Source organism: Diospyros lotus, chromosome 5 (assembly GCF_014633365.1).
Source record: "Diospyros lotus cultivar Yz01 chromosome 5, ASM1463336v1, whole genome shotgun sequence".
NCBI classification, from domain to species: domain Eukaryota; kingdom Viridiplantae; phylum Streptophyta; class Magnoliopsida; order Ericales; family Ebenaceae; genus Diospyros; species Diospyros lotus.
Window position 1 is genome coordinate 1,300,374 of NC_068342.1, and position 25,410 is coordinate 1,325,783.

Sequence of the window (25,410 nt, forward strand, 5' to 3'; positions counted from 1 at the left end):
GGAGACTGTCTCAGTCTCCTAAAAGCTTATATCCCTTACACCTCGAGCTAGGCAGATGGGCAAGTGAGTCGAGGGTCAAAACTTAGGCTCTAGACCTATGGATATACGCAAATTATCGACAACAATACAGATACATGATTAAATTTTTGAGTTGCGAAAAAATGAATTGATCTAATTGGTAAATTTACTTAAAATGATTTAATCAAGTTTTTCGATCTAGATTCATCTTATCAATATTTAATTATTTGTGATATAAAAATATATATAGAGTTTATAAATTATTAAGTTGTTTAATGAGATAACTCATTAAAAAAACCCGAGGATTAGATCCCCTCTCTCGTACATACAGGATTCAATTTTCTATTCAAATAGAAAACCACAAGTAATTGATAACTTCCATATAGTTATTGGAGTGTAAAAAAGAACACCGACACAAAACACGAGAATCTTCTCATGTTGATTTAATCTAATAGTGTCTAACAATAATTTGCTTAAAGAGAATATTTAGAAGATTACAAAATCCAATATTTCTATGATCTTGTTTTGATCATAATAATCACAAATTTGTACCAAACTTTCATATGGGTTATTATTGTCTCAAGGAACACACTCTCATGAAGTGTTGTTGCATGTATGAAAGATTCCAAGGCAGTAATTAGTACTGTTGTGGAGATAAAAGAACAGTGCTTTGGATGTAAGAAAATTACTTGGATCTATCAATCTAGTGCTAGCTAGGGCAACAAGTTTCTAGTCCCAGGTCTGACTCTTGTTTTTCGCTTCAATGCACAATCATTAATGCTTCATAAAGCCCAGCTATATAAATATATATGTATGTATGTATATATCTTCATGAACTAGTTAAAAACTAGGGCAAATGGCATGCTTCTTCTGACCTTTAACAAGTATTAATTACTCATTGAGTTTATTCCCTTACAATCAGGTTAAAACTGTGATATGTCACGCCTTCAATTTTTTCCCCTCTTTTGTCATTTTCTTTTGAACTGATTAAACACTACACAACTCATTTCATCCAAGCTGCAGTGCTCAGTTGGGTTTTCTTTTTCAGATACAGTTTTTTCGGCAGTTTAAGGTTTAGGGTTTTTTTTTTTTTTTTTTTTTTTTTACGATTTAGGGTTTTTTTTTGACAATTTGTGATTTTTTTTTCTTTCTTTTTGGCTATTAGTTTGTATTTTCTTGTCCAAGAAATCAGCGATGAAAGATGATAGAATATCCAATTGCAAGGACAAATATGAGTATGTCCCTTATGGAGGACAAAACTTTAACCCGCGTTAACTTAGACTTAACTTGAGGGTCCAACAAGAGGCTTGAATGATTGAGCCTATTTGAAATAGACTTAAGACCCAACTCAAGGCTATCCAAGTAAGGAGTAAAAAAGAGAGTTTGGGCTTATATCTGGTTCGCCTAAAATATTAAATTCGGTCATTTATGTGCCATCGTTTAGTCTCTACTTATCCGTGAGCATGCCTATATAAAGGTGTGGTCTTCTAAGAATCAAGTATGACATTTTTTACATTTTTATTGCATCACTATTGCTTTGGTCTCAAGTATAATAACTAACTTGAGTATTGAAAAAATTATCAAAAGATCAAACTCCGTTCTTTTTTTTTTTTTTTTTTTTGACAAAAAGAGCCAGTTTAGACAAACTCAAGTTTAAAGACTAACACTATCGTTGCATGAATTAGATCTCGTCAGAAATATGGCTGAAAATCCCTTCTCACATAACTAAGGTGGTTGAGATTGTGTGGAAGAATAATATTTAATTATATGGAGATGACTCTTTAATCAACTTGATTAGAGATGGATTAATTGAGTAATTAGATGTTGAACTATGGGTTCGAATATGCATATATATGGCTTGAATTCAAGAATTTGCTGCCACTAAGTCTTCTTCCAAAATGAGAGCTGGAAATGAATTCAAGCACATCACATAGTAGGAGTAGTGATGATTGACAAGACAACCAAATGAAGACCTCTCCCATGGAGTTGAGGGCTAGCTACACACACACACATATATATATAGCCATCAATCATGTTAATGTGAGAATTAGAAAGCCCTCCAAATCATTCCCCACTACTACACAGCCAGCAAGCACATTAATTGTACAAGTAATTATTCTAGATAGGGGGACAACCCCAGCATTTCAACCAGACAAACTTTATGGTAATTGATGGAGCTAACAACAATTAAACTTTAGATTATCCAACTTATTCATTAGAGAGCTTTTACATTATATATATATATATATATTCTTATGATCTCTTTCTTTCTTCTTCAAGTCTTAACTTTACATGGATAGAAGAGTTGAGATAAAACTTTAACTAATCCTTCCTCTTTAGGCATCATTGATGCTATATATACATATATTTTTGCCAACGAGTGTTCACTTAGTTTTTAGTATTTAAATATTTTTTTATTGAACAGTAATAAATATATTGTACTTTGAAATATTTGATCAATCAATAAAAGTGTTCGAATGCTGAAAACAAAATGCATTAGATGTACTTTAAGCCAATTGTTAGCAAAAACCTTATATATATATAAATATATATATATAAAACTCTAGTTCAAACTATTAAACAAGGAGATTAGTGGTTTAACTCCTAGTGATTGTTTTTTCATGTACAATAGAATCGTGATGATACACCACATCTAGCTTGATATGAGTATGCTAATTATAAATGAATGGGCAGAGGGACCTATACATAAATATATATATTATGGTAGGGAGCTTGTGTTGTGCCATAATGGGTCCTGGTAGCTCATACATATATTGCTTATGGCTATGGCTTAATTGACAAGACAAAAGATATGAGTTTAGTTTTGAGTCAACTAATTAATTTGGCTTGTGAGATCCATCCAATCCATGTGGTTATGTTTCCTACTAGTGTTAATGACTCCAACTACATAAGATGCATCGAGGTCATCTCATAGGGGATCCTAATCAACTCTTGTCATCAATTTCGGTGTTCCCCACAAACAATGTGCAATGTTTCTTACAATTTTTTTCTTCTATATATATATATATACATGAATATCTTCTAGCTAAGGTTGCATTAGATGAATGTGTGTGTAAGCTGTACTATCACCTCCCTTTTGGATGATAACTTAGTGACACAATTAATTAAGATAAGGTAAGATACATATAAAAATATTTTTTTTTTATCAAATTCAAAAAGGGTTTAAGATAAGATGATGCTCTCTCTCTCTCTCTCTCTCTCTCATAAATGATATTAGGCTTCTCCCCTCCTCGCCCCTCCAAAATATATGTTAAGGCCAAGGTGGCCAAACAAGAGCCAAAAAAAAAACCCACCAAATAAGACTAAATAAGCATATAGAAAATATGAATGAACTAAGGCTCTGACCAACAAAAAGGGGCAAAGAATTAAACACCGTGAGTTGGGCCAATTAAGTGTTTAAAGATACTTGATTACATGTGCTTAGTGGATACAACTATTTCAACATGTTGCTTCGTGGGAGTGTCGATGAAAAAGCTAGCTTTCTAAGTTAACTCAAGGTTGAGATCCTCCTTGTGCTGGATGTACATAATCATATATGAGGGAAATTAATTAATCCCATTACTTGGAGGAATGGTTGCTCTTTCTTGTCAATTAGTTGTCTTTCTTCGCAAAATTTCAAAAGAGGGTTGAGGAAAAGATGCCCTTTGAGAATAACAAAAAAGGGGCTTCCACTTTGTTCAAGGACATAGAGATTATGTCTCTACTGATTTTTCAAATGACCATTTGAGTATGATCTTTTTAATATAACTTCTTTATCTTCATTAATTTGTGTTCACTAAGATCACATCACTACCATATTTCCTTGGCACTTGTTTAGGTCATGAAGCCTTATAAATCATTTGTTGTCAAATTATACCATTAGTAGGTTTGTCCAAAATATTATTTGGATTCGAAATTGTTACATTCTGTATGTGCGACACTCAATAATAACTTTGTATAGGGTTATATAGTAAATAATTTTACGTAAAGTTATTCCTATTAAAACTGAGTTCTGTGCCAAAATATATATAGTGAATGGTTGTTCACTATTGTTGGGTACTCTCTTACACTATCTCCATTAATTAATATTAATTTCAAGTTTTTATTATAGTTTATTTAGGGTGTTAATTATAACTAATCAGCTTCACCTAGGGATAGTTTACACTGCAATTGTGTAGCTAATTGTTGGGGGGTATATGTGCGATTGACATTGGAACTGACTATCTTGTGATTATCTCTTGCCAACTATACATAAAACATAATAATTGCTCTACAATAATAATATTCTTTAAGAGCAATTAGTGGGACAGCATGGTTTATTTATATGTTTAGCATGAAATTTGGCATCAAGATTATGAGGGTCATGTCACTCATAAGTAATAACTTATTCTTCAATTAAGTTGGAATTAAATTAAGTTAAATTTAAGGCTAATCATGAAAATAATTCAATTATTTTTTGTGAATTTGTAATTTTATTTAATTATTTCAATTTGGACCTAAATTTTGACAATTAGGTCCAAATTGACTAAATCTGGTGTAATTTTATTTGACATGTAAAATTGATTTAGAAAAAGTATATTTATGTTGACTTTGCATGTTACCTATTATATAATAATAATATTTGTAGGACACACATGTATACAAAAGTAAAAAAAGAAAAAAAATATAACTTGTAAAAAGAAAAAAAATAATAAATAAATTATGTGCAATAAATTACATTTTTTCTTTTTCTTTTTTTACTTGTGTGTATATATAGATTCACAAATATTATTAGAATTATATAACACCTGACATGTCAAGTTAGCATAAACATACTCTCTCTAAATTAACAGATAAAATTGCATCAAATTAAGTCAATTTGGACCTAATTACTAAAATTGAAATAATTGAATAAAATTACAAATTCACAACGATGAGTTCTTCTACTACTAGGTCTATTGCAACGACTACCGCTAACAATTGCTAATTTTATGTTATTTATTTATTTTATTAATCTCACAATTAATTATAAGGATGACATTAATTATAATGTATGATGCATCCATCTCTTTGGTTTCCACACATTAATCCCCATCGTATGTAGCACATCACATGATCTTGTGCTCTTTTGAGTACAAAATTTCATCACCATCTATGGTCACGTCTAGAAAAAGACACTCAGATGGTCACAAGATGGTCACCAAAAAGCTACGCTTCTTAACAATTATGAAAAGAAAGGGGCTAATTACGAAATTAATTCATTCTTTTTGTTGATTTCTAATTTTATTTAATTTTTTTAATTTTGACAATTAAGTTTAAATTGATTTAATTTAGTAATATTTTATTCAATATATAAAATCAATTTAAAATGAGTGTGTTTATGCTGACGTATCATACTAAATGTCATATAATAAGAATATTTGTGGGTCCCACATGTATACATAAGTATATATATATAACTTGTTACACATAATCTGTTTTTTTTTTTTTTTTTACGTTTTACAAATTATATTTTTTTCTTTCTTTTATTTATGTGTACAAATATATGGGTCACACAAATATTATTATTATATGATATTTGACATGTCAAGTCAACATGAACTCGCTCCATTTAAATCGATTTTACATCTTGAATAAAATTACACCAAATTGAGATAATTTAGACTTAATTGTTAAAATTGAAATGATTAAATAAAATTATAAATTAATAAAAAATATCAAATTATTTTCATAATTAACCCAAAAATAAAATGACAACTAGTATGTAAAATTTTGTATACTACATTAACTAAAATGACAATTGTAACGGGTCACAAAGGCGCGTACTCATTTTGTATACTACATTAACTAATGCCATTATTATGCATACTCATCGATTTGGATTGGACCAATTCTAGATCAAAATTAAACTTTACAAAAATTTCAAATAAAAAATTGGAATATTTGGGTGGAGACTAGAATGGTTCGATCCTAAGCGATTCAAACTCATTTTTTTTCTTTATTTTAGTATAAAATTCTAAAAAAATAAGTGTGTATATATATTTATTCAAACAATTATTAATATTTAATAACCCTTAACTAGTTTTTTTACTTTAGACCAGTATTGGATCGAAAACTGATCCCCTTTAATATTAGGATCGACGACTAAATTGTGATCCAATCAATCTTAATCTCGATCAAAATTTAAACACTTTTAAGTAATTATCCTAAAATACCTAAGTTGGGATGCAGATTGAATGGGATAGTAGGAGAAAAATTAAGCTTAAAAAGGGCAGGCAATGCCATTCTATGCTCAACTAGGGTTCTCTTCCATTTTAAAGTTTTTTTTTTTTTTTATGGGTCCTATCTATAGACAATGAACCGACACATATATTGAGTCATATCACATATATTCTTAGTGGTAATTAATTTATTTGTTACATAATTCCAACTTATATATATTATGTAGTTTTCTTTTGGTACAGAATAACTTGGGGTCCACAGGGTCTAATATCATCAATTAATATGGTGTTGGCATGGAGCTAACGTTCACCATCCCAAAACAAACCCAGCTAAGCAATTAATTATTAAAGAGGTGGTAAGCGGTACCTATGTAACAAAAATTAAATAAAAGTTTATTAGGTGTCGTTAAATAGTTTATAGTTTATTTTTTAAATTTTTAAATAAAATGATCTTTAGTGTAGTGATAAAATTATTTAAGAAATTAATTATTATTTAGAGGTTACGAGTTTAAATTTTATATACCGAATATTTTTTAAAAAAAGTACTTTATTCACAGATTTCATAATATTGCTGTAAGAGTGCGAAAACAGTAACCCTTTTTGCGTTTGGAGAGCTTAATTTTTCTAACATTTTAATAATAATTAAAGGGGTTAAAAAGTTTTAACGAAAATTCATTGAGTAACGTACGATTTAAATTTAATAATAAAAAGAATATTCTAACACGACATTAATAAAAGCTTTTTTTATTATTTAAAATCATTTTATGTAACACGATCACCATATGACTTATTCACAAGAATTGATCATGATAGCCCAACATAACTCGTTTTACCTCTCTAATATAAAAATTAAATAAAGAGTGAATAAATAAGGATAAACACAATTAAAAATATTACCTACGTGTCAAAATGTTGTTAAGTTTTACTTTAAATTAGGAAAATGCTAGATGAATATTTAGTTCTTAATGAGAAAGTACTCAAAAAGATAAAATCATTAAGATATTTTTAAAAGGTAATTACTCTGTGTGTGTCCCCATCAATAAACGTTAAGGGGAGAACACGAGACCTTTGACCCAATTTAGATTTGAAATATCAGCATCGAAACTTATCTCGATTCAATGGATCTACCACCATCCAAAAATCTCAAGAAGATAACTTTAGCCCAATAGCATAGATCTTTTGTCATCTCAAAGTACTTAAGATGTGGATACATAATTCCGAAAATTTCAAAGAGATATCTATTTTGATAGATTCTTCGTTAATCCACAATATTTGAGTTCAAAAATCTCAACGATAACTTTAAGTATTTCAATTTACACCCCGCCTATATAAAAGGTACGATTCTCATAGCTAAATCAAGCAAGTCTAAATACTCACTATATTTTACTACTTATTTACTTTAGTAACTTGACTGTAGAGACAATACCGAAGAAATTGTCCCCTCTTTTCTTATAAGTATTCAGATCGAGGCAGAATTATGGTGATGGGTCTCCAATACCATCATCAAACTTGATATTTTTAATAATATATTTTACATTAATATATTATATTTTATGTCACATTAATATAAATATACAATAGTTTAATATATCACAAAGTGAATATCCAAATAACATTTCCATTTAAATTTCCAATACCAATTATATATTGACTAGTTGAAAGATTCCCAAAGGCTGAATTAAAATTGCAAACATATATCCATAGGGTTGGTGAATATTAATTAAGAATTACTGACAACAGCAAAGGTGACAAATGATTAACATGTACAGGTAATAAAGAACAAGGAATAAGCATGTCGCCATAGTTGACTTTATAAAGACTAAAAATAAGAAAATAAAAAAAAAAAAAACAGCTCATTAACAACTTATAATAATGAGATGAGCTTAAGATTAAGTCCATGATTAGGTTAATGGAATAATCCCCCCCTTATGCATGGGGCCTCATTTAACATTCTATAAGGGATGGGATGGCATGGGATGGGATGTCTCTATTTAGGCCCTCCCTAAGGTCAAGAACCTTCATTATGTCCTAACAAGATGACAAGTCAATAGAAACAAAGAAAATGCCACTAATTTGTATTTATTATTAGCAATAATTATTGGCTCTATTATTATTATCATCTTTCGATTGTGTGTAATCTCTTCTTTACTTATTTAAGGGATTAAAATGAGAGGAAAAATAATGCAAATCATGAATTATTTAATTGTCTTTAAGAGTCTTATTTTAATAGTAAGTAATAGTGTTGATTTGTTTAAAGTTTCGAGTTTAAGTTTTTTCGTATATTTTAGTTGATTTTTTATTAGTTCTCCAATAATAATGATGTTATGGAGGATCACCAAGCACATTAACGTAAGGGCTTTATCTTTCGGTATAACATTTGACAATCAAATTAGCCTTTGTGAAAGAGTTAAGGTAAATATAAATTTCTAAAGTTAGACGTGTTACCTTTTAAGGTCTTACTCATTATATAGGTCAAACTTGTAAAGGCTCAGCGAGAATCTCGATAAAATACTTCAATTGAAATTTTCGAATTCTAGGCAAGATATTATAGACATAGACTACTTTTTCAAATAACAAGGAACCTGATAAATCACGTGTCACAGTCTCTCAAATGAGACATATGACACGCTTTGACTGATGAGACATATGACACATCATGGTTGACTCTTCACTTGAAAAGATAACGAGGGTGAATGTATAAACAAACCATAATTTTGATATTCGCTTATCAAGTGATACAATTTTACTGATAAAAAAAACATGCGAACCATTTACATGTTAATTGGGATAAAAGATAGTTTATAACAAAGGGAGAAGAGAAGCTAATACACAAAGAAAATATCACTAATTTAGTATTATTTGCATTATTATTGGTACTATGACTATGATAGGATTATGTGCAATTAATGTTTCCGTTACATATTAATTTAAGGGATCTAAATGAGGGTAGATGATAATTAATTATAAGATTAATTCCCTTTAGCCTCTAATAGAAGATTACCATTTGTATTAAGAAATTATTCCCTTTTCTAACCTTAATTAGATATGAAACTTTGTTTTAAATTTTTTTTCTTTTGGTGGAAAATTTGGCTCAGAAACAATTTTTTAAATAATTTTACCACTATACCAATAATTATTTTGTTTAAAATCTTTCTAAAAAAAAAAAAACTAAATTACATCCATTGAGCAACACTTAATGAATTTTTATTTAAATTTTTTTATTTTTTATTTACACATATATAATATAGGTCATCTCTACTCATCAAAATGGTAAGATACCATCAATATACATATAACTTTTTAAAAATATATATTTTGTTAAAAAATTAGTCTCAATCGAAACATAAATCTTTAAAATATTTATTAAGTAAAATGGGTAAAATCAATCTCGAAAGATATTCCACATGGTAGGCTCAACCTCATTGAGCAAGAGATTTAGGAAATAACTTATGAATTATATGGTGTGGCCTAACTCAACTAATTATATAAAATGTTAGGACGTAACACTTATTATTAATCATTTATCTTTTAAATTTAGATATACATATAATAATCAATCACGTTACATGCCCAGCTAAAAAAACATCGAGGTCCACAAGATGCTCCTTTTTGTTTAAGAAAAACAAAAATATACCTAGGCATAGTCTCGAAATAATTAATCGTAGCATATCAACTAGTGATTTAGTATATTTGGCCTGTTTCATAACTATTAGTAACGAGATATTGATTGGTGAACTTATTAAGTGACTGTCACCTGTCACCTTTTACTTATCTAATAAATATTCGATACTAAAATAAAAAATTGAGTATTAGACATTAAGCTGTAGAAAAATGAATTTAAGAAGCAAGAGTTGTGACATGGGCTTGGCTAGAGGGGAAATTTGAAGATGAGGTGGGGCCATGGATTGTAGGACCCCTTGAAGTCCAATATGATGGAAATATGGTAGGGACTAGGGACCTATCTAGCATTGCTTTGGCAAATGAATGATATATGTGTCGTACAGTGACTTTGTGATTCGGTTTCGGACCACTTATTCGGTTTGATTCTCGGACGAAAAGACATTCTCCTATATATAATTTGACAGTATATATCTCATTGATTAGGAGATATTTAGGTATTTAATTAATCAAAATTGATCATAATAATATGATGGCCAAACCCATATTAAATACTATCATGGCCACACTTTTTTTAGGTGGCCATTTAAATTTTTTGTTATTTTAATTATATTCATATATTTATATTTTGACTTTTTTGTATGATAATTTAAATTTTATATTATTTCGATTATACTCATTTATATATATTTCCGAGTTAATTTCATGCTTATACTTTAACGTGTAAAAAAAAAATAAAGTAAGATAATCAATACTTATAAGATCATGCCTAAAAGATTATAATATGTCTGGTAAAAAAGTAAAAGAGTACGAGAACGAAAGAAGACAATTGCTAGCAATGTTTCTAATTTGATAAATTAGCCAAAATTTTCACCCAAAGTGTTGATTCAACTCACTTTATTTATTTTTATTTTTTTACACACTAAAGTACAAAGATTAAATTTACTTGATAATGTAGGTATCACAACAAAAAAATTTAAATTGTCACACGAAAAAAGGGTCAAAGTACATAAGTTAAATTGAATTGAAAATACATATATATATATGTGTGTAATTAAAATAACAAAAAAATTCAAATAACCAAGTGAAAAAATATAAAAATACAAAAACAAAAATATAGGTTTATCCACTTATTAATGTTAAACTTTTTGATCTCTCTTAATCTCAAGTTATCCATATCAATTCAATTATTTCTATAAATAACCACTAATTATATACCATAACTACAATTAATGCTTAATCCCATCATTTCATAAACTTCATATAATCCATGAAATATCAAACAATTTTAACATTACACGCCTCCCCCACTTCATTTTACACTCCTTCCATCTAATTAACCCTATGGCCAAAAGGGATCGATGTTTAATGAATACCTTCACTTAAAAAATACTTATTTTTAGTAGTAATTTTTCAAGTAAAATTACATCACTCGGATCGATCGATATGCGAAAGAAATAATCGAAACTTATAAGACTCGAACTTCATCGAGACTCATAAAACTCGAACTTCATCTCTCAAGTTTACCATCATTAATTAAGGATATTCATTTCGTTCGGACTGGTTTAGTTTTGAATTTTTTTTAATATAATTTTTTTTTAAATATATGTATATTTAATAAATAATATTATCTAATTTTAATCAATGTTCGGTCTTGAATTAGTCCAAGACCGGATTGGACGGGACCAAAATTCGATTGAAGTTAAAATATGAATAGAGAATCAAATTGAAATTTGAATACCCCTGACACTATCAATTATCACTAGACTACAATAGTGATAGTGGGTTATATATAGGATTATTGTAGAATTAATAGGATCTCGTTTGGTTCACACCAGTAATTAACTTCCAAATTTGTCATTATTCATACTTACTTGATCTAAATGAAGACAACTAGATTGATGTTGTTATCTTCACTACGTATGAGACTTTTTTTAGTTTACTTCCATACAAATCACATTCAATTAAAAAAAAAAAAAAAGGGGGGGGGGACATATATAACATATCGAAATGAAATAAATTGTGGTCTGGTGAGTTTGATGGTAGTTCCTTTTTGTATATTTTATGCGAATATGATGACATGTTAGTTTTGTTTTCAATTGTCTTTAGTAGTTATTCTTTGATTTGGTTAGTTTTTTTATGGTTAATTCGGGAATGTTTTACCTTAAATTGTTGACGTTTTGTGATTTTTTTTTTCTTGTTAATATATATATCCGAGTAACCCTAAAGAGTACTCATCAAAAAATATTTAAAAAATATAAAACTAGAGTAATAAAAAATCTCACCTCATAGTATAAATAAGCTAGCTTTTACGACAGGACAAATAATATTGAGACCGATCATCTTGCATGAGAGTTCAGACTTTGAGCTCCCTTGTTTGCCTTCTCTATCGCTCGCTATTTGAGCATTGATATGTGATACATATATGTAGTATTCGTGCATTAATATATTATATATTTTGTGTTATAAATGAGTGTCCAATTATGTGTATATATATATAAAGGCCTAAACTAACAATTGTCAATTGGCACGGCAAGAATATTTCACCTTTCCCGAATCTTGAGGCTGATTTTGTACTTGTGGAATCTTTGCATGAACCTAATTGGTTTAATATTAAATTAGCCTTTAATTAAACCACCTAATACAGAGTATTTGCACCTAAATGATTACAATTTTAAACCGTATAATAAAGGGTTTTGTTAAGGAGTGAGTGTTTACTTTATTTTTAATATTAGAATATGAAAATAATGTCATGTTATTACAAGAATGTTAATAAGAGGGTGCTTGACGAGGCTTAAAAGCCGTCGGCACTGACTTTTAAGATATGAGTTAATTATTTATTTAAATAATTAAAATATTATTTAATTTAAAAAAATAATATTATGAATCATAATTAATAACGGTGTTATCAATTATTTAGCGGCTCCTTATTAGAGGATGAGAAGAAAATTATGTATCATTGTTTATTCTACATAATATTTTCTTCAATGAGTATGCGACACATAACTGCCATGATTCCTAACATTACTTAATTTAAAACAGATTTTGTTTGGGGGAAATGGTGACAAATTTGGGAATTAAAATTAGATTATTAAAAATTAAAAGTCCCAATGAAATTAAATATTGGGAAGAAAAAGATGAGGAAGCGACAAGCTTGAATCACCTCTTGAATGTGACCTCCCCTCTTGCACAGGTTTCCTCCTATTAATTTGATTCCCCACCTGCAGGCTGCCATTTTCATTTTATTTTGTGAACACTTCTCTCTCCCTCTCTCTCTGCCAATTTCATCATCTTCTTCTTCATCGTCCTCTTCGTGGTCGTCTACATCTTCTCTTTTTGGAGGGTACTCTTTGGCAGCATTGCAGTCAGAGTATAGGTTGCAGGGCACATGGGGAGGCACTCTTGCTGCTACAAGCAGAAGCTGAGGAAAGGGCTGTGGTCTCCTGAGGAAGATGAGAAGCTCATCAACCACATCACCAAGTTTGGCCATGGCTGCTGGAGCTCTGTCCCTAAACTTGCAGGTTATATATGTGTATATGTGTGTGTGTGTGTGTAATTCCATAATTTCCAGTCCCCCAATATTCTCTGCAAATTAATGCAAGCAAAAGGGTCTTCCAAAGTACAAAAGATAAGAACTTGGTAAGCTGCAGGGTTGCAGAGGTGCGGCAAGAGTTGCAGGTTGAGGTGGATAAACTACTTGAGGCCTGATTTGAAAAGAGGCACATTTTCACAGCAAGAAGAGAACCTCATAATTGAGCTTCATGTGGTCCTTGGCAACAGGTATATGTAATAGCCAGCCCTCTTTTGTTCTTTCTTTTTGTGCATTTGGCTGGCTCATCATCCATCCATCCTTCCATTACTGTTGCTTTCATCAGATGGTCACAGATTGCGGCTCAGTTGCCGGGGAGGACCGACAACGAAATCAAGAATCTATGGAACTCTTCCATCAAGAAGAAGCTTAGGCAGAGGGGGATTGATCCCAATACTCACAAGCCCCTCTCTGAGGTGCAGAATGAGGACAAGGCTTTAGCAGCAGCAGTCAGCAAGAACAGTGCTGAGAGAGCTGCTGCCTCGGAGGCTGAGAATTCAAACTCCAAGGCCTCTTCATCGGCAGCTGATCACTACCCGCTTGTGGAAAGCAGCCGCCCTCCAGCACCGCCGCCAACCCATGAGTTCTTCCTGGAAAGGTTTGTTTCTTCCCATGAGAGTTCCACCGGCGGCTGCAGGCCTAATTCGGATTTTCCAGGGTACTTGTCTTTCCAGCAGCTGAGTTACAGGCCCGACACCGGCCTCTCCGCGCATCCAAACACGACCCTCTTCCCCAACTCGAACTCCTCGAGGCCTTCTGACATGATCTCTGAGTTCAATTCCAGCATGACAACCAGTTTCCTCCCCTCCATTCCCAGCCCAATTCTCAAGCCTTCCATTAGCCTCCCACCCAGCACCTCTTTGGATGTCAATGCAGTCCATAATTGGAACAATGGTAGTACTTTCGGTAGCAATGGCGGCGGCAGCAGCAATGGAAGCAGCAGCAGCAGTACAGATTTGCAAAACAGCGCCTCCTTCTTCGAGAATGGCGGCTGCTTCTCGTGGGGACCTATGAATTGTGTTAAATCCAAGAAAGAAGCCGAGGTTCATCCACTGGAAGGCGAAACAGACGACAACAAGTGGTCAGAGTATCTGCAGGCCTCTTTCTTACTGGGAACCACAATTCAAAACCAAGCTGCTGCTCAAGATATCTACAGCGAGACCAAACCGGAAGCACAGTTTTCGACAGATGGATTGAGTACTAATTTGCACCGGAGCCACCAGCAGCAGCAGCAACCCTCAGAAGCTGCAGACATATACACTAACCATTTGCAGAGACTTGCTGCCACTTATGAACAGTTTTCTTAGCTCCTGTTTTTCAATTTGGACCCTGCAGTTGGAAGAAGTGAACCCAAGTACAGGAACAAATTAAGCATCTCCTGGTTGCAGGGGTGCGCTATACAGAGTTTTCTTGTTCTGTAAATAGGTTCGATACAGAGTTCTCGGCTCTCTCTATACCATCTGTTTGCCATAGAAACAAGGTTATATGCTCATCTTTTGTCTACCAAAAACATTGTAGAATTTCATAATAAACAGTCTTTTGTTTCGATTTATTCTCGTCTTCTATGTACATATGCTTATGCTTCTTCATCGGCACAATTTGCAACAGTACAACCACCACCACCTTTGCCTTGGGCTTTTTCAGCTCGAGGGATGTTGACACCCATCCATGGAATATCCAAATCCACATGGGTTTTCTGAATCATCCTCTAATGGCTGGCATCTCTTTCACGGGCAGCCTGTTTTAATGAAAAGCCTATTTCAATTCAAGTGACTTTCTGGGCTGCAAGATTCAAGGAACCAGCCTTCTTGAATGGCTTGCCTATCACTGTCTTAGATGGAGATAGGTTCCCCTTTTTCACAGCCCTTCAAATCACTTCACGATCCTCTCAGAAACTAACAGATTTCAAAAGCTAACAGTAGTGACCGCCACTGTTTCAGTTCAAAATTTTTGAAAGATTGGTGCTTTCAACTGGGAAATTAGACTGTGGATGAATGTTACACAGTTTCCTTGTCTAAGTAACATTATGTCGAACACTGACGGATCAATTAATTTCAAAGGGACTGGGACAGCTAGCTGGCTCTTTAGAAGGCCACAGAATCCTTGCCACTCCTCAGGTGTGAACACCGTGTCATGGATTTCTCCTCTGGAGCTCAACTTTTTCCAGTTCTGGGAGGCAAAGACAGCAAACGGGAAGAGGGTGGGGGGACCCCTCTCCCTCCGAGGGGCATAGCTTGATGCTGATACCTAAGGACAGAGGTGAATTGATGGAATGGAATTTCTAAATGTTTTCTTAAAAAGATAAGAAAGGTGACTGATGGGAAAATTAGGGCACAAGGGTTAGCCTTTTTGGTGAGTTTATTAGTGAAAAGCATCTTATCCCCCATTGAACAGCCCTCTCAAGATTTGGTTCCTTCTGGTGCTCTCCTAAATCAATGTCAAATCTCCTCCCCCCAAAGAGTGGATAAAAATGGCAAACCCATGCATCCATGCCCATATCTTCATCCCTCCTCCTCCTCCTCCTCCTCCTCCTCACCATCATAACACAAGCTTTATCCCAATTTTTCTGACTCATGCCAAGTTAGTTTTCTAGCTTCCCAAACAACAATACAACCAGTCTCAATGAAAGAAAGTGAAAATTCACAAGGATTTGAAATGGGGCTGTTTAAAGCCTACAAGGATCATGATTCATGAACAAAGTCTACTGATCAAACCAATCTTGACCCATGAACACCCCCCCGACTTCAACCATCCGAAGTCCGTTTTGAGCATATGAATTGTGGGGTACACAGCACAGCCAAGTTTGACGATGACCACGTGCACGCACATAGAAGAATTTATACTCCCACCCTTCAATGGAATATGATCCAAGTCTCTCCCCCTGTCCTTGCCAGCTTACAATGGTTTTATATTCATGTATATATATATATACATGAATGTATGTATGTATGTATGATATTTATATACTGTTTTCATTATGAATGCATGTGAATCAAATTATTGGGGACTAGGTTTAGGCCCTACATTAATCTTCTATTCAGAAGCAAACAAAAGGAAATAGAAGGGTACCCTGAAAAGGGGTAGTGAGATGGTGGCGTGGCAGCATGCACACACACACATACAGTTTGATGCAAGCTTTGGTTTCAATTTCAATGATTCTGAAATAGAAAATTCAATTTCACTTATTCTTTGCCTTTTCTCTGGATAAAGATGAAACGGCAAGTTATGAGTGAAGAATGGTATATACGGAGAGGATCAAAATTGAAGATGATGACAACAGAGTGACCAGGAGGAAAATTGAATCTTTTTTCTAATTTGGGGCTCTGTTTATGAGAAACAAGAGAAAAAGGAAAGAGTTGCTTGAAACAAGAATTGGCTATTTGGAGCCTCAACCCTTCAAAGGGTTGGGCTTGAGATTTGATACTAGGCTGGAAATGATTTTCTCACTCTATGGCGTTTCAACAACAATGAATTTCATGTCTCATGTGGTAATGATAGGCACATGCCTCTTACGCGATTGAATTCTCTTTGCCACCATTAAATGTGTTTAGGAAACGTTTCAAGTTGATTACATGAAAAAATGATAAAATCGATAAGTGTTTTTATTAAAAAAAAAAGAATTGATGATCATCAAAATAGTAGCTCAAATAACATCAGAGTTAACGTACTCAAGAAAAAATCTCAAATTTAAGATATTCCAATAGCAACATCTATTTGCCTTTGTCGGCTTGGTTGGTCAATTGCTATCGAAGTTATCCCAAGTTTAGCTTAAAAGGAAAAAGATAACGTTGGTCCCATAAATAGTACCTAAATATAACAAGAGAAACTTAGTACAGACTTGACCTTATGGAACCTAAGCTAATGAGTGGGAGATGGGTTAAACCTACTTCTACGCACATAATTATCTTTTAGAATTTAGACTTATTTTTTTATTAAAAAAAATAAATAAAATAAAAGATATATATATGATTAATATTAACAAGCTATATATATATATATATGCTTTTAACACATGGGTGACAACCATGAATTGGTGTGTAGAATGAGAGGCAATCATTGCCTCATTTCTCTCTAAATATGGAAGAAAATGGAGAAGCAAATCTCATGAACCCTTTACTATAAAGGATCCCCAAAATCTTGCCACAATCTTTGCTTCAGATGGCATTTGATTTGAGGATTAATCGTGTTTGTTGAAGAAGATATGATGATGAAGAAGAAAAGGGTTGCATTGGGACAACAACAAATCAATAAACAAAGCCAACTTGACCAAAAAAAAAGCAGAAAGAATCAAATAAAAGACGTGAAGAAAGAAATTTATATATATTATGCGTATAAAATTTAAAATAAAAAAATTAAATAAAAGTTTATTGAATGGCAATTGGCAATTATAATTTAATTTTTTTTATTTTTAGATAAAATTTAATTAAATATTAGATTTGGTGTCATGATAAATTTGAGTATGTTATCATTTAATAATAAATTTAAATTTTAATACTAAATTTTATTTTCAAAAAAAATAAAAAAATTATTTTCAAATCCAATCGAATCAAATCAAACCAAATTTTGCTCAACTTAAACTTAAACTTAACTAACTAACAGGTTGTCAAGCTATGAGCTCGAGCTTGACACAAGTTAATAACAGTATAAAGTTATATAATTTTTAAAAATTAGACTAATTTATCTAGTCCAAATTCTTTTTTTTTCTATACTTTTAATATAAAATTTTAAAAAATTATGTATATATATCATTCAAACAATCATAAATTCATATATTTCTATTCATTCTATTTGTTGTTTTTACTTTAATTATCACTAATATTTAATAACCTTTTACCAATTTTCGATCCTAGACTAATACTAAACTAAAAATACCAAACCATGATCAAATTGGTCCTAGATCAAACCGAACTGATTTTCTAATACGAGCCAAAACTTGCATTAGGGAAGACCGGATCAAAATTTGAACACCCTTTAAAACTACCATCTACCATTAAGATACAAAACCATTCAAGCTTGAAGTAAACATTAATTCTCACCAAACATTCTTGATATGATATGCAGAATCAACTTCACGAGTATAATCAAAGACATGACTCAAGTAGCAGGGAGGGTGCTGCTAATCAGAACAAACAAATTTGGAGCTGAAAACAAGTGTTCTTCAAGATCATTTACACTTAAATCATCAACTTGCTGCTAATTTATTTTTATTGTCATCTAATTGCTTCAATTAAGATCTTAAGAATACTGTAATTATCCTTCCTAGTGCTGCTGCTGCTGCTGCTAAAACTACTTAGCAAGAGGGCAACATTGACTAAAATGGAGGCCAATTCGAAAACTATATGGAACCAGGATGAGGTTTGCTGCCTTATTTGAAGACAAGATTGTGGCAAGTTTTGTCACAAGGGTATGGACAGTCGATTGCCTTGCATCCTGCCCGATCAAAGTACCAGTCTCCAACCGCCAGCGCAATCCCCTGCCAATGCCATTGTCAGAGATCGATGGATAGTTCACAAGAGTTAATAGATTCGTTTGGTAATACCATCGATAAGCATTGTGGGATGTGTACCTTATTGCGAATGGTAGGAGAATCATCGGCGAACCATGTATCCTGTCTCTCGGTCTGGCAGTGAGCGAAACACGAATTTATGAACAACCCGTTCTGTCTGGACGCGGAGAATCTTTTCACTGAGTTCAGCATATGATTCCTGAATCCTGCTCCAAAGAAGGGATTAAAACTGTTAGTTCAATTCGTGTAAGTACACCCTACTTCGGCGTAAAGATCATCACCTTGCAGAAACAGGATCTGTGATGTCGAGCATTGCGCGTGATTCAATTTGCATTCGTGCCAGAAGCCACTGGGATCGGCTGATGGAGGAGCTAAACTGGCCTGGAGCTGAATTTGAGTGGAAGAGCACGAGACCAAATTCTTAAGTTAGCTGATCAATTCAAAACTATCGACAAGCAAATCATTTTCAGCGTCAACTATCTATCTTAATTAGCGAAGTGACTCGCTTCTCAAGTTTAGCTAAATTCTAGCAATCTACTGGCACGAGAAAATTACCTGCCATGAATCATACGCGGTATTCAGAATAAACAGAGGTGTCTTAATACTGGCAATGATGTTCTCGGGGAAGAAGCACTGCGGATGAAAAATGATAGAAGACATCGATTTGTTATTTCCTTATTGAACCAAATCCGACCTACATTTGCCAATAAAAACCTGAGGGAACTCACCAAAGTCGGGTTGAGATGGTTGGTACAAGAACTTGGCAGATTCTTTGCCGCACCCTGTCACGATTAGTGCAAGTTTCCATTAAGCAAGAATACGAGGGGTGCTGGATGACTATGATGTAGAGAACTATTGTGACATGTCACGTGTATAAACAAACTGAGAACTAAATCTGTAACGTACCTGAAGGCGAACCACGCTGCCAAAAAGACTTCTAAGTGTGCGCCCACCAGATACGTCCATCCTGCAATATTATCAGAAAATTACATCATAGAATCATTGAATACAGGCAACCATGATTACAAGAAACTACCAAGTTTTAGTCATTACGCGTCCAAGAACAATCCGGCATCACTCAGGCACTTCACTTTAGTACTTCTGGGAAATAAGTTTCTGAACTGATCGCAATGAAGTATAGAAGCCAAACCCCCGGCAGAGCACCCTGACAGAAGAGCCTGATACAGAATAGACTTGTACCATGAAGAAGAAGCCGATGGCAAAAGAAAAAAAAAATAGTGAATAATGTGGTAAAACTAAAACCTGGTTGGCGTAGCGCATCCCCTTCGACATTAAATCTTCCATGGCAGCTGACCATATACGTTCTCCTCTAAATTGCAGTTGTGCAGCCTATAAACAAAACAAATTTTCTCTAAGGAAGTGTGCATAACCATTGATCAAAAGTAAGGCTAGACACAATGACATGGAATGACTCAGAGCCCTGCAGGCTATAAAGGAATGAGTTTGAACCGAGTAGTGAGTCAGTCGAGCCTAGTTCAAAAACATAAATAAACCCCAAGACAATTGTTATGCTTAAATCATTTGTTTTCAAGAAACATCGAGAAGATTTCAAAACCTGCTTTTCCACACACACAATATTATTAAAACCTTAAGTTTTTTTTCTTTTTTTCAAGCAAAAAGCATAAAAAAGAAACAGCTAAAAATAGCTAGTCTCAAATGGACCCTTATGATGGACCCAGAATTATAAGGTTGCTTATGAAGTAGGCAACATAACATAACATCAATTAGAAACATGATGGAGAAAAAGTCAACAAAGCTTTTGAGGCAATTTGTCCAGCCGAAGAGGATAAAATTTTAGTTTGAATAACCAAGCTGCTAAACTAACAGCAATGCTCTTTTTCTAAGAAATTAGCTGGAAAGTTAATCAATATGTGTGGACCAAAGAAGTAGCTACTAGCTAATGAGCAGATTCCCAAATCAATTAGCTACTAGCTAATTGAACTCGGCGCATGCCCCGTAGACAGTGTTGCAACTTTAGGACTAGATAGCTTAACTCTACGGGGGCATCAGTTTGACTCAAAAATATTACTTTCTCGGTAGGAGTGAGCTTTGTGTTAGGATTATGGACCTCCTAAATCTCTACATTAATATGATATTGTCCACTTTGAGCCTAAGCCTTCATGGATTTGCTTTTGGATTTTACCCAAAAGGGCTCATGTCAATAAAGATCCTCCCCATACCTAACCGGTGTGAGACTTTAGTTTGCACACCCAACACTTTGATAGAAAAATATTTCGACCAAAACCCTGTGCCTCCACGCAGTAGCTGAAAGACACGGGAGAAAATGCATCCATTTGACATATTGTATAAATATAACAATGTGATGTTAGAAATGGACCACAAAGTTAAGTCAAAGTCCTTCAATATTTTATTTTCCTTTGTTTTCTTTCGCTGAAAGAGTGAGCATCTATTTGGTGATGTAAAATGTAAAAATACCATTTACTCCCACCAACCTTATCTTCACTATCCCCTGCAAAAGAGGCACCATCGCAGTAACGGACCTTTACTCTATTCCAATTGAAAAAATCTGCATAAATTTCATCCGAGGCTTAGTATGCCACCGAGAGAGCATGAGAGCGAACAGTTTGTGGTTCGAGATAGGAAAGAAACCTGGATTTTCCTCAGCCCGGTTGCTAAGTATTCCCGTAAAGGGTATCTGCTTTTCCATGTAATTCGATGATCCATGCCTAGTCTTTTTGCGGTACACGCAAGTTCTTATGCTGTTACACCATCCTCCTCCCTGTCATGAGACATCTCACAAAATGAGGTTCTCTCAATCAAATATCTGAAGCAGAGAGCATTATTCTCATCGCTTTATTATTTTACATGAACAGAAGTTTAGATTTCTCAGTTAGCAAGAGAAGAATTTCTTGGGTGAGTTAAAGGCAACTCATTGTCGATAAGTCCACTTAATCTTTAAAACATGTACCTTCAAAATCCCATATCAATTCATTTTCATCTCAAGTTATCAGAAAAATTGCTTCCTCTTGTAATTAATCACAGAAAACACCTTCTAAAGTTGTGCCACTAGTTGATAGAAGAATAAAACAAACTTACATATTTCATCGATATTGCAATAATTTATTAATCACTAGAATGGAAAAAGCTTTCCCAATTAGAGATCTATGACAATTTAGTCTCTGAAGATCACAGCAAACTCGTGAATGAACATTAAATTTTAAAGGTTTCGCCAATGCACTTGTTTACGAGTTCGTGTTTTCTTCTAGATAGTGAAAACGAATATCACATAGGCAGGGGGTTTTGGGAATCATGCAACTCGGACATCAGAAAAAAGTCAGCTATACATTACAAACGAATCGGGTTTTAGGCAGTCTCACGAACCTCCAATTGAATGAGCCAACTGTTTGCTCCCGAACCATATCCGCGGTGCAAATGATAACCGGGCAATGTTCCATCAAGGCATACTGTAAAAACGGACATTCAGGGAGCAAAATTAGACAAGTTCTCATGAAATTAAGAGATCTGCCGACTAGGCTCAGCAGTAAATTTTCATGAAGAGATTGGAAAAGCAAAATGCAGTAATTCAAGCGTTAAAATTGTCTTGAAATGAATCATCCAACCCAGAGAAATGAAGAGATTCCCTAAAACTAAACTCAACCAAATCCATCAATTAGCAACACTGACTTGCCATAATGTTTGATGGCGAAATGTTAACTGACAATCAGTATACATAATGGTAAGCCCACAAAACAAAAGCCCCACACAGATCAGACCATTCACCTAATTATAGTAAATCAAACAAGTGGGGAAAGCATGACGACGTAAGATTTGAAAATAATCAAATACAAAGCCAACGATAAAGACTTCGACTCTGGGCAAACAGGAGGGTTATTCAACAACATTTAACCAGATTTCGAATCTGAAGCTTTCGAACAAATTAAGAACCCATTTGCAAATCTGGGTTGGTTGAATTCCCCAAAATCAAGCAAAACCCACATACCAAGATTGGCAATGTCCAAAACTAGGAAAAATTACTTGACCAAATGATAATAACTACAAAATTTCATTGCAATGCACCCCTTCAAATCACAAGAACATTTGCGCATGCACCATTCACGAGGTTCGAACTATGAGATCTTGAGCTAACCAAGACTATTCCGAGCCATTAGAGTACAACTCTAGCGGCGTGCAGAGAGGGGGGGGGGAGAGAGAGATTACCAGCTCCTTTGGCGCCGGCTCCGCTAACGAGGGTGAGGCCGACCATTAGAGGACTACCGGCGGCGGCAGCAGAGACGCCGTAGAAATACTCGAAGGGGAGCCCGGCGGCCGGATCCGAGAGATTGAAATACTGAAACGCATCTGCACATTGGCAAGCAAACCCAACAAGGAACACAACCGACGACAAAGCCAGCAGCTTCCTCATGGCTCGCTCGCTCAATCCCCACCCTATATCTGGCCGAACCCACTTTATTGTACGTTGCAAAACAATCAAAGAACTATGGCATTACAGCTAAACATGCGTTTAACCCCCCAAAATAGAAGGAGTTTTTGAGAATTAGAAAGAAAGTAAAAGAGATTGAGAGAGAGAGAGACGGAGAGTCCTCCCCTGTCCCAGGATCTTCGTTGTTTGAGCTGAAAGCAGAATGCTTTTGCCGGGCTGTGGCTGAAGGATCCGTAGATATATATATACACGCTGCACAGTGACACGCTTCGAATCTAGTAATAATCGGTGAGAAAGCAGCTGGGTTAAGCTCAGTTAAAGTTGACAGGTTCGTCTCGAAAATTTATAATCTATCGTGGGTAAATTGGTCCACTCACATATTTTCCATAAAATTCCAAACAAATCACTATTAGTTAATTTAATTGTCAATAATATAAATGTATTTTAATTTTTGTAATGTTTAAATAATTTCATTAATTAATAAATTATTTTAAATTACAATATCCACTGATCAATTAATAATCAGTAATTGTATCTTTATTATTGTTGTCAGAATACATTAAATTTTATATATTTAAAAAGCTTGACGAAAACTTAATACAAGTAGGAAAGATGAAAAAATAAGATTTGTCTGAAGAATACTATATAACAATGGTTTCCCCTCAATTTGCAATTCAAGAAAACTCAATCTATTATTCAAAAAAACATAAAAATACCTCGAGAGGGTCACCCAGATCTGGAGGCCCAGAGTTTTTCCTAGGCATAGAAGATTCATTGTGGATCCCTCCAAAATATAACATTTATTAATATTTATTTATTATATTTTATTTTTAATTACAAAATCCTCTTATTAATTGATAAAACGTTAACAATACACAATATATTTGTTATCAACAATTAATAAAAATATTTAAATTAAATATAATTTATTATTTTGTAAAATATTATATATTTATTATTTATTAAATGTAAAAAATAGAATATAATAAATTTAAATAAAATAACTTTTAAACTGAGGAAGAGCGCGGCCGAACAAAAACACTTGGCGCGGGGCGACGCTAAAAATCTTCGGAAAGAAACAAAGGCTCCATCACCGACGGATCCTGGCCGTCGGATACCGGAGGGCCAGCCAGTGGGGCCCACCTCCATCCTTTTTTCGCCTTCCGCATTAATTGCGGCGCTTCGCTTTGTGGTGGAGGCGGAACAGCTGTTCTCCACTTCACAGGCGGGTTGGTGACCCGGACCTGGGAGTCATGACGCCGGGACACGCGGCGCAAAACGGGTGTCGGTCGATGTGCGTGCAGGCGATTATACGGTGGTCGCGATTGTAGCCGATCGGCGTGCGGACCGTTTGACCGTTTCGGATCCGAACCTTTTTCGTTGTCGAGTCTGGGCTGGCTGGGTCGTTTGCTTGTGATTTACTCAGCTGGGGGGGGACCAAAGTCAAACACCATTTGACCCGACCGATTCATTCTTCAAACCCGATTCTACGCTCATAGGTAGTTCTCGGGGACCAATTGGAGGATCAAATTTAATCGACCACGTAATATGATATTTACTCAAATAATGTTAAGAATGATATTACGAGAATGCGATACATCGTCATCGATCAAAACTTCTAACATTATTTTATTCACTCTTCATTATTTAATTTGCCTATATAAAAGTGTAATATTTTAAAATTTATTATACATTTGTTATATTATTATAAGAAAAATCACTCGAAGAAGTACGTCTCTTTCATTTTTTACAAGAAAAATCAGTTTAAAGAAGATCGAGCTTTAAAAATCACTTAATAAAACCTCTAAACTAACAAGAAATTAAAGAAAATACAACTATATGATGGATTGAATATTGAGTGACGATCAACCCCCTCAATTATTGTAATGCATATAGGTTTGCTCTTTGCGTGCAAGCATGAGATGGTGTCATTCAATTTGTCATCAATAATTTATGCTGCACGCTCTTATCTATCATTGTTAATTTTATTGCTATTATTTAGAAAGAAAATTAGAAAATGACAATTGTTGTGGCTATTTTCGTTTAAATATATATA

General features: G+C 33.8%; 2 protein-coding genes across 2 annotated transcripts; one reads left to right on the forward strand and one right to left on the reverse strand.

Moving 5' to 3' along the window:
• The first annotated feature begins 13,056 nt into the window (after positions 1 to 13,056).
• Positions 13,057 to 14,971, forward strand: LOC127801039 (transcription factor MYB61). Its single transcript, XM_052335839.1, has 3 exons — positions 13,057 to 13,357; positions 13,487 to 13,616; positions 13,712 to 14,971. Exons 1-3 carry the CDS (start codon positions 13,225 to 13,227, stop codon positions 14,730 to 14,732), a joined length of 1,284 nt encoding a protein of 427 aa, XP_052191799.1. The 5' UTR covers positions 13,057 to 13,224; the 3' UTR covers positions 14,733 to 14,971.
• A 3,413-nt stretch (positions 14,972 to 18,384) lies between these two features.
• On the reverse strand, positions 18,385 to 23,632 carry LOC127801227 (pectin acetylesterase 12-like). The gene is made up of 12 exons (XM_052336155.1): positions 23,132 to 23,632; positions 22,295 to 22,377; positions 21,563 to 21,692; positions 21,406 to 21,479; positions 20,195 to 20,281; positions 19,985 to 20,109; positions 19,838 to 19,898; positions 19,660 to 19,713; positions 19,487 to 19,564; positions 19,213 to 19,318; positions 18,992 to 19,137; positions 18,385 to 18,898 (listed from the first exon to the last, which is right to left on the reverse strand). Exons 1-12 carry the CDS (start codon positions 23,334 to 23,336, stop codon positions 18,791 to 18,793), a joined length of 1,257 nt encoding a protein of 418 aa, XP_052192115.1. The 5' UTR covers positions 23,337 to 23,632; the 3' UTR covers positions 18,385 to 18,790.
• Positions 23,633 to 25,410: the final 1,778 nt, after the last annotated feature.

Coding starts and splice junctions, on each gene's coding strand:
- LOC127801039 (XM_052335839.1), top strand. CDS start 13,225: ATGGGGAGGCACTCTTGCTGCTACAAGCAGAAGCTGAGGAAAGGGCTG. Junction 13,358..13,486: donor CTCTGTCCCTAAACTTGCAG/GTTATATATGTG, acceptor GGTAAGCTGCAG/GGTTGCAGAGGTGCGGCAAG. Junction 13,617..13,711: donor CATGTGGTCCTTGGCAACAG/GTATATGTAATA, acceptor TGCTTTCATCAG/ATGGTCACAGATTGCGGCTC.
- LOC127801227 (XM_052336155.1), bottom strand. CDS start 23,336: ATGAGGAAGCTGCTGGCTTTGTCGTCGGTTGTGTTCCTTGTTGGGTTT. Junction 19,899..19,984: donor GCCGGATTGTTCTTGGACGC/GTAATGACTAAA, acceptor ATAATATTGCAG/GATGGACGTATCTGGTGGGC. Junction 19,138..19,212: donor ACAGATCCTGTTTCTGCAAG/GTGATGATCTTT, acceptor TCTTTGGAGCAG/GATTCAGGAATCATATGCTG.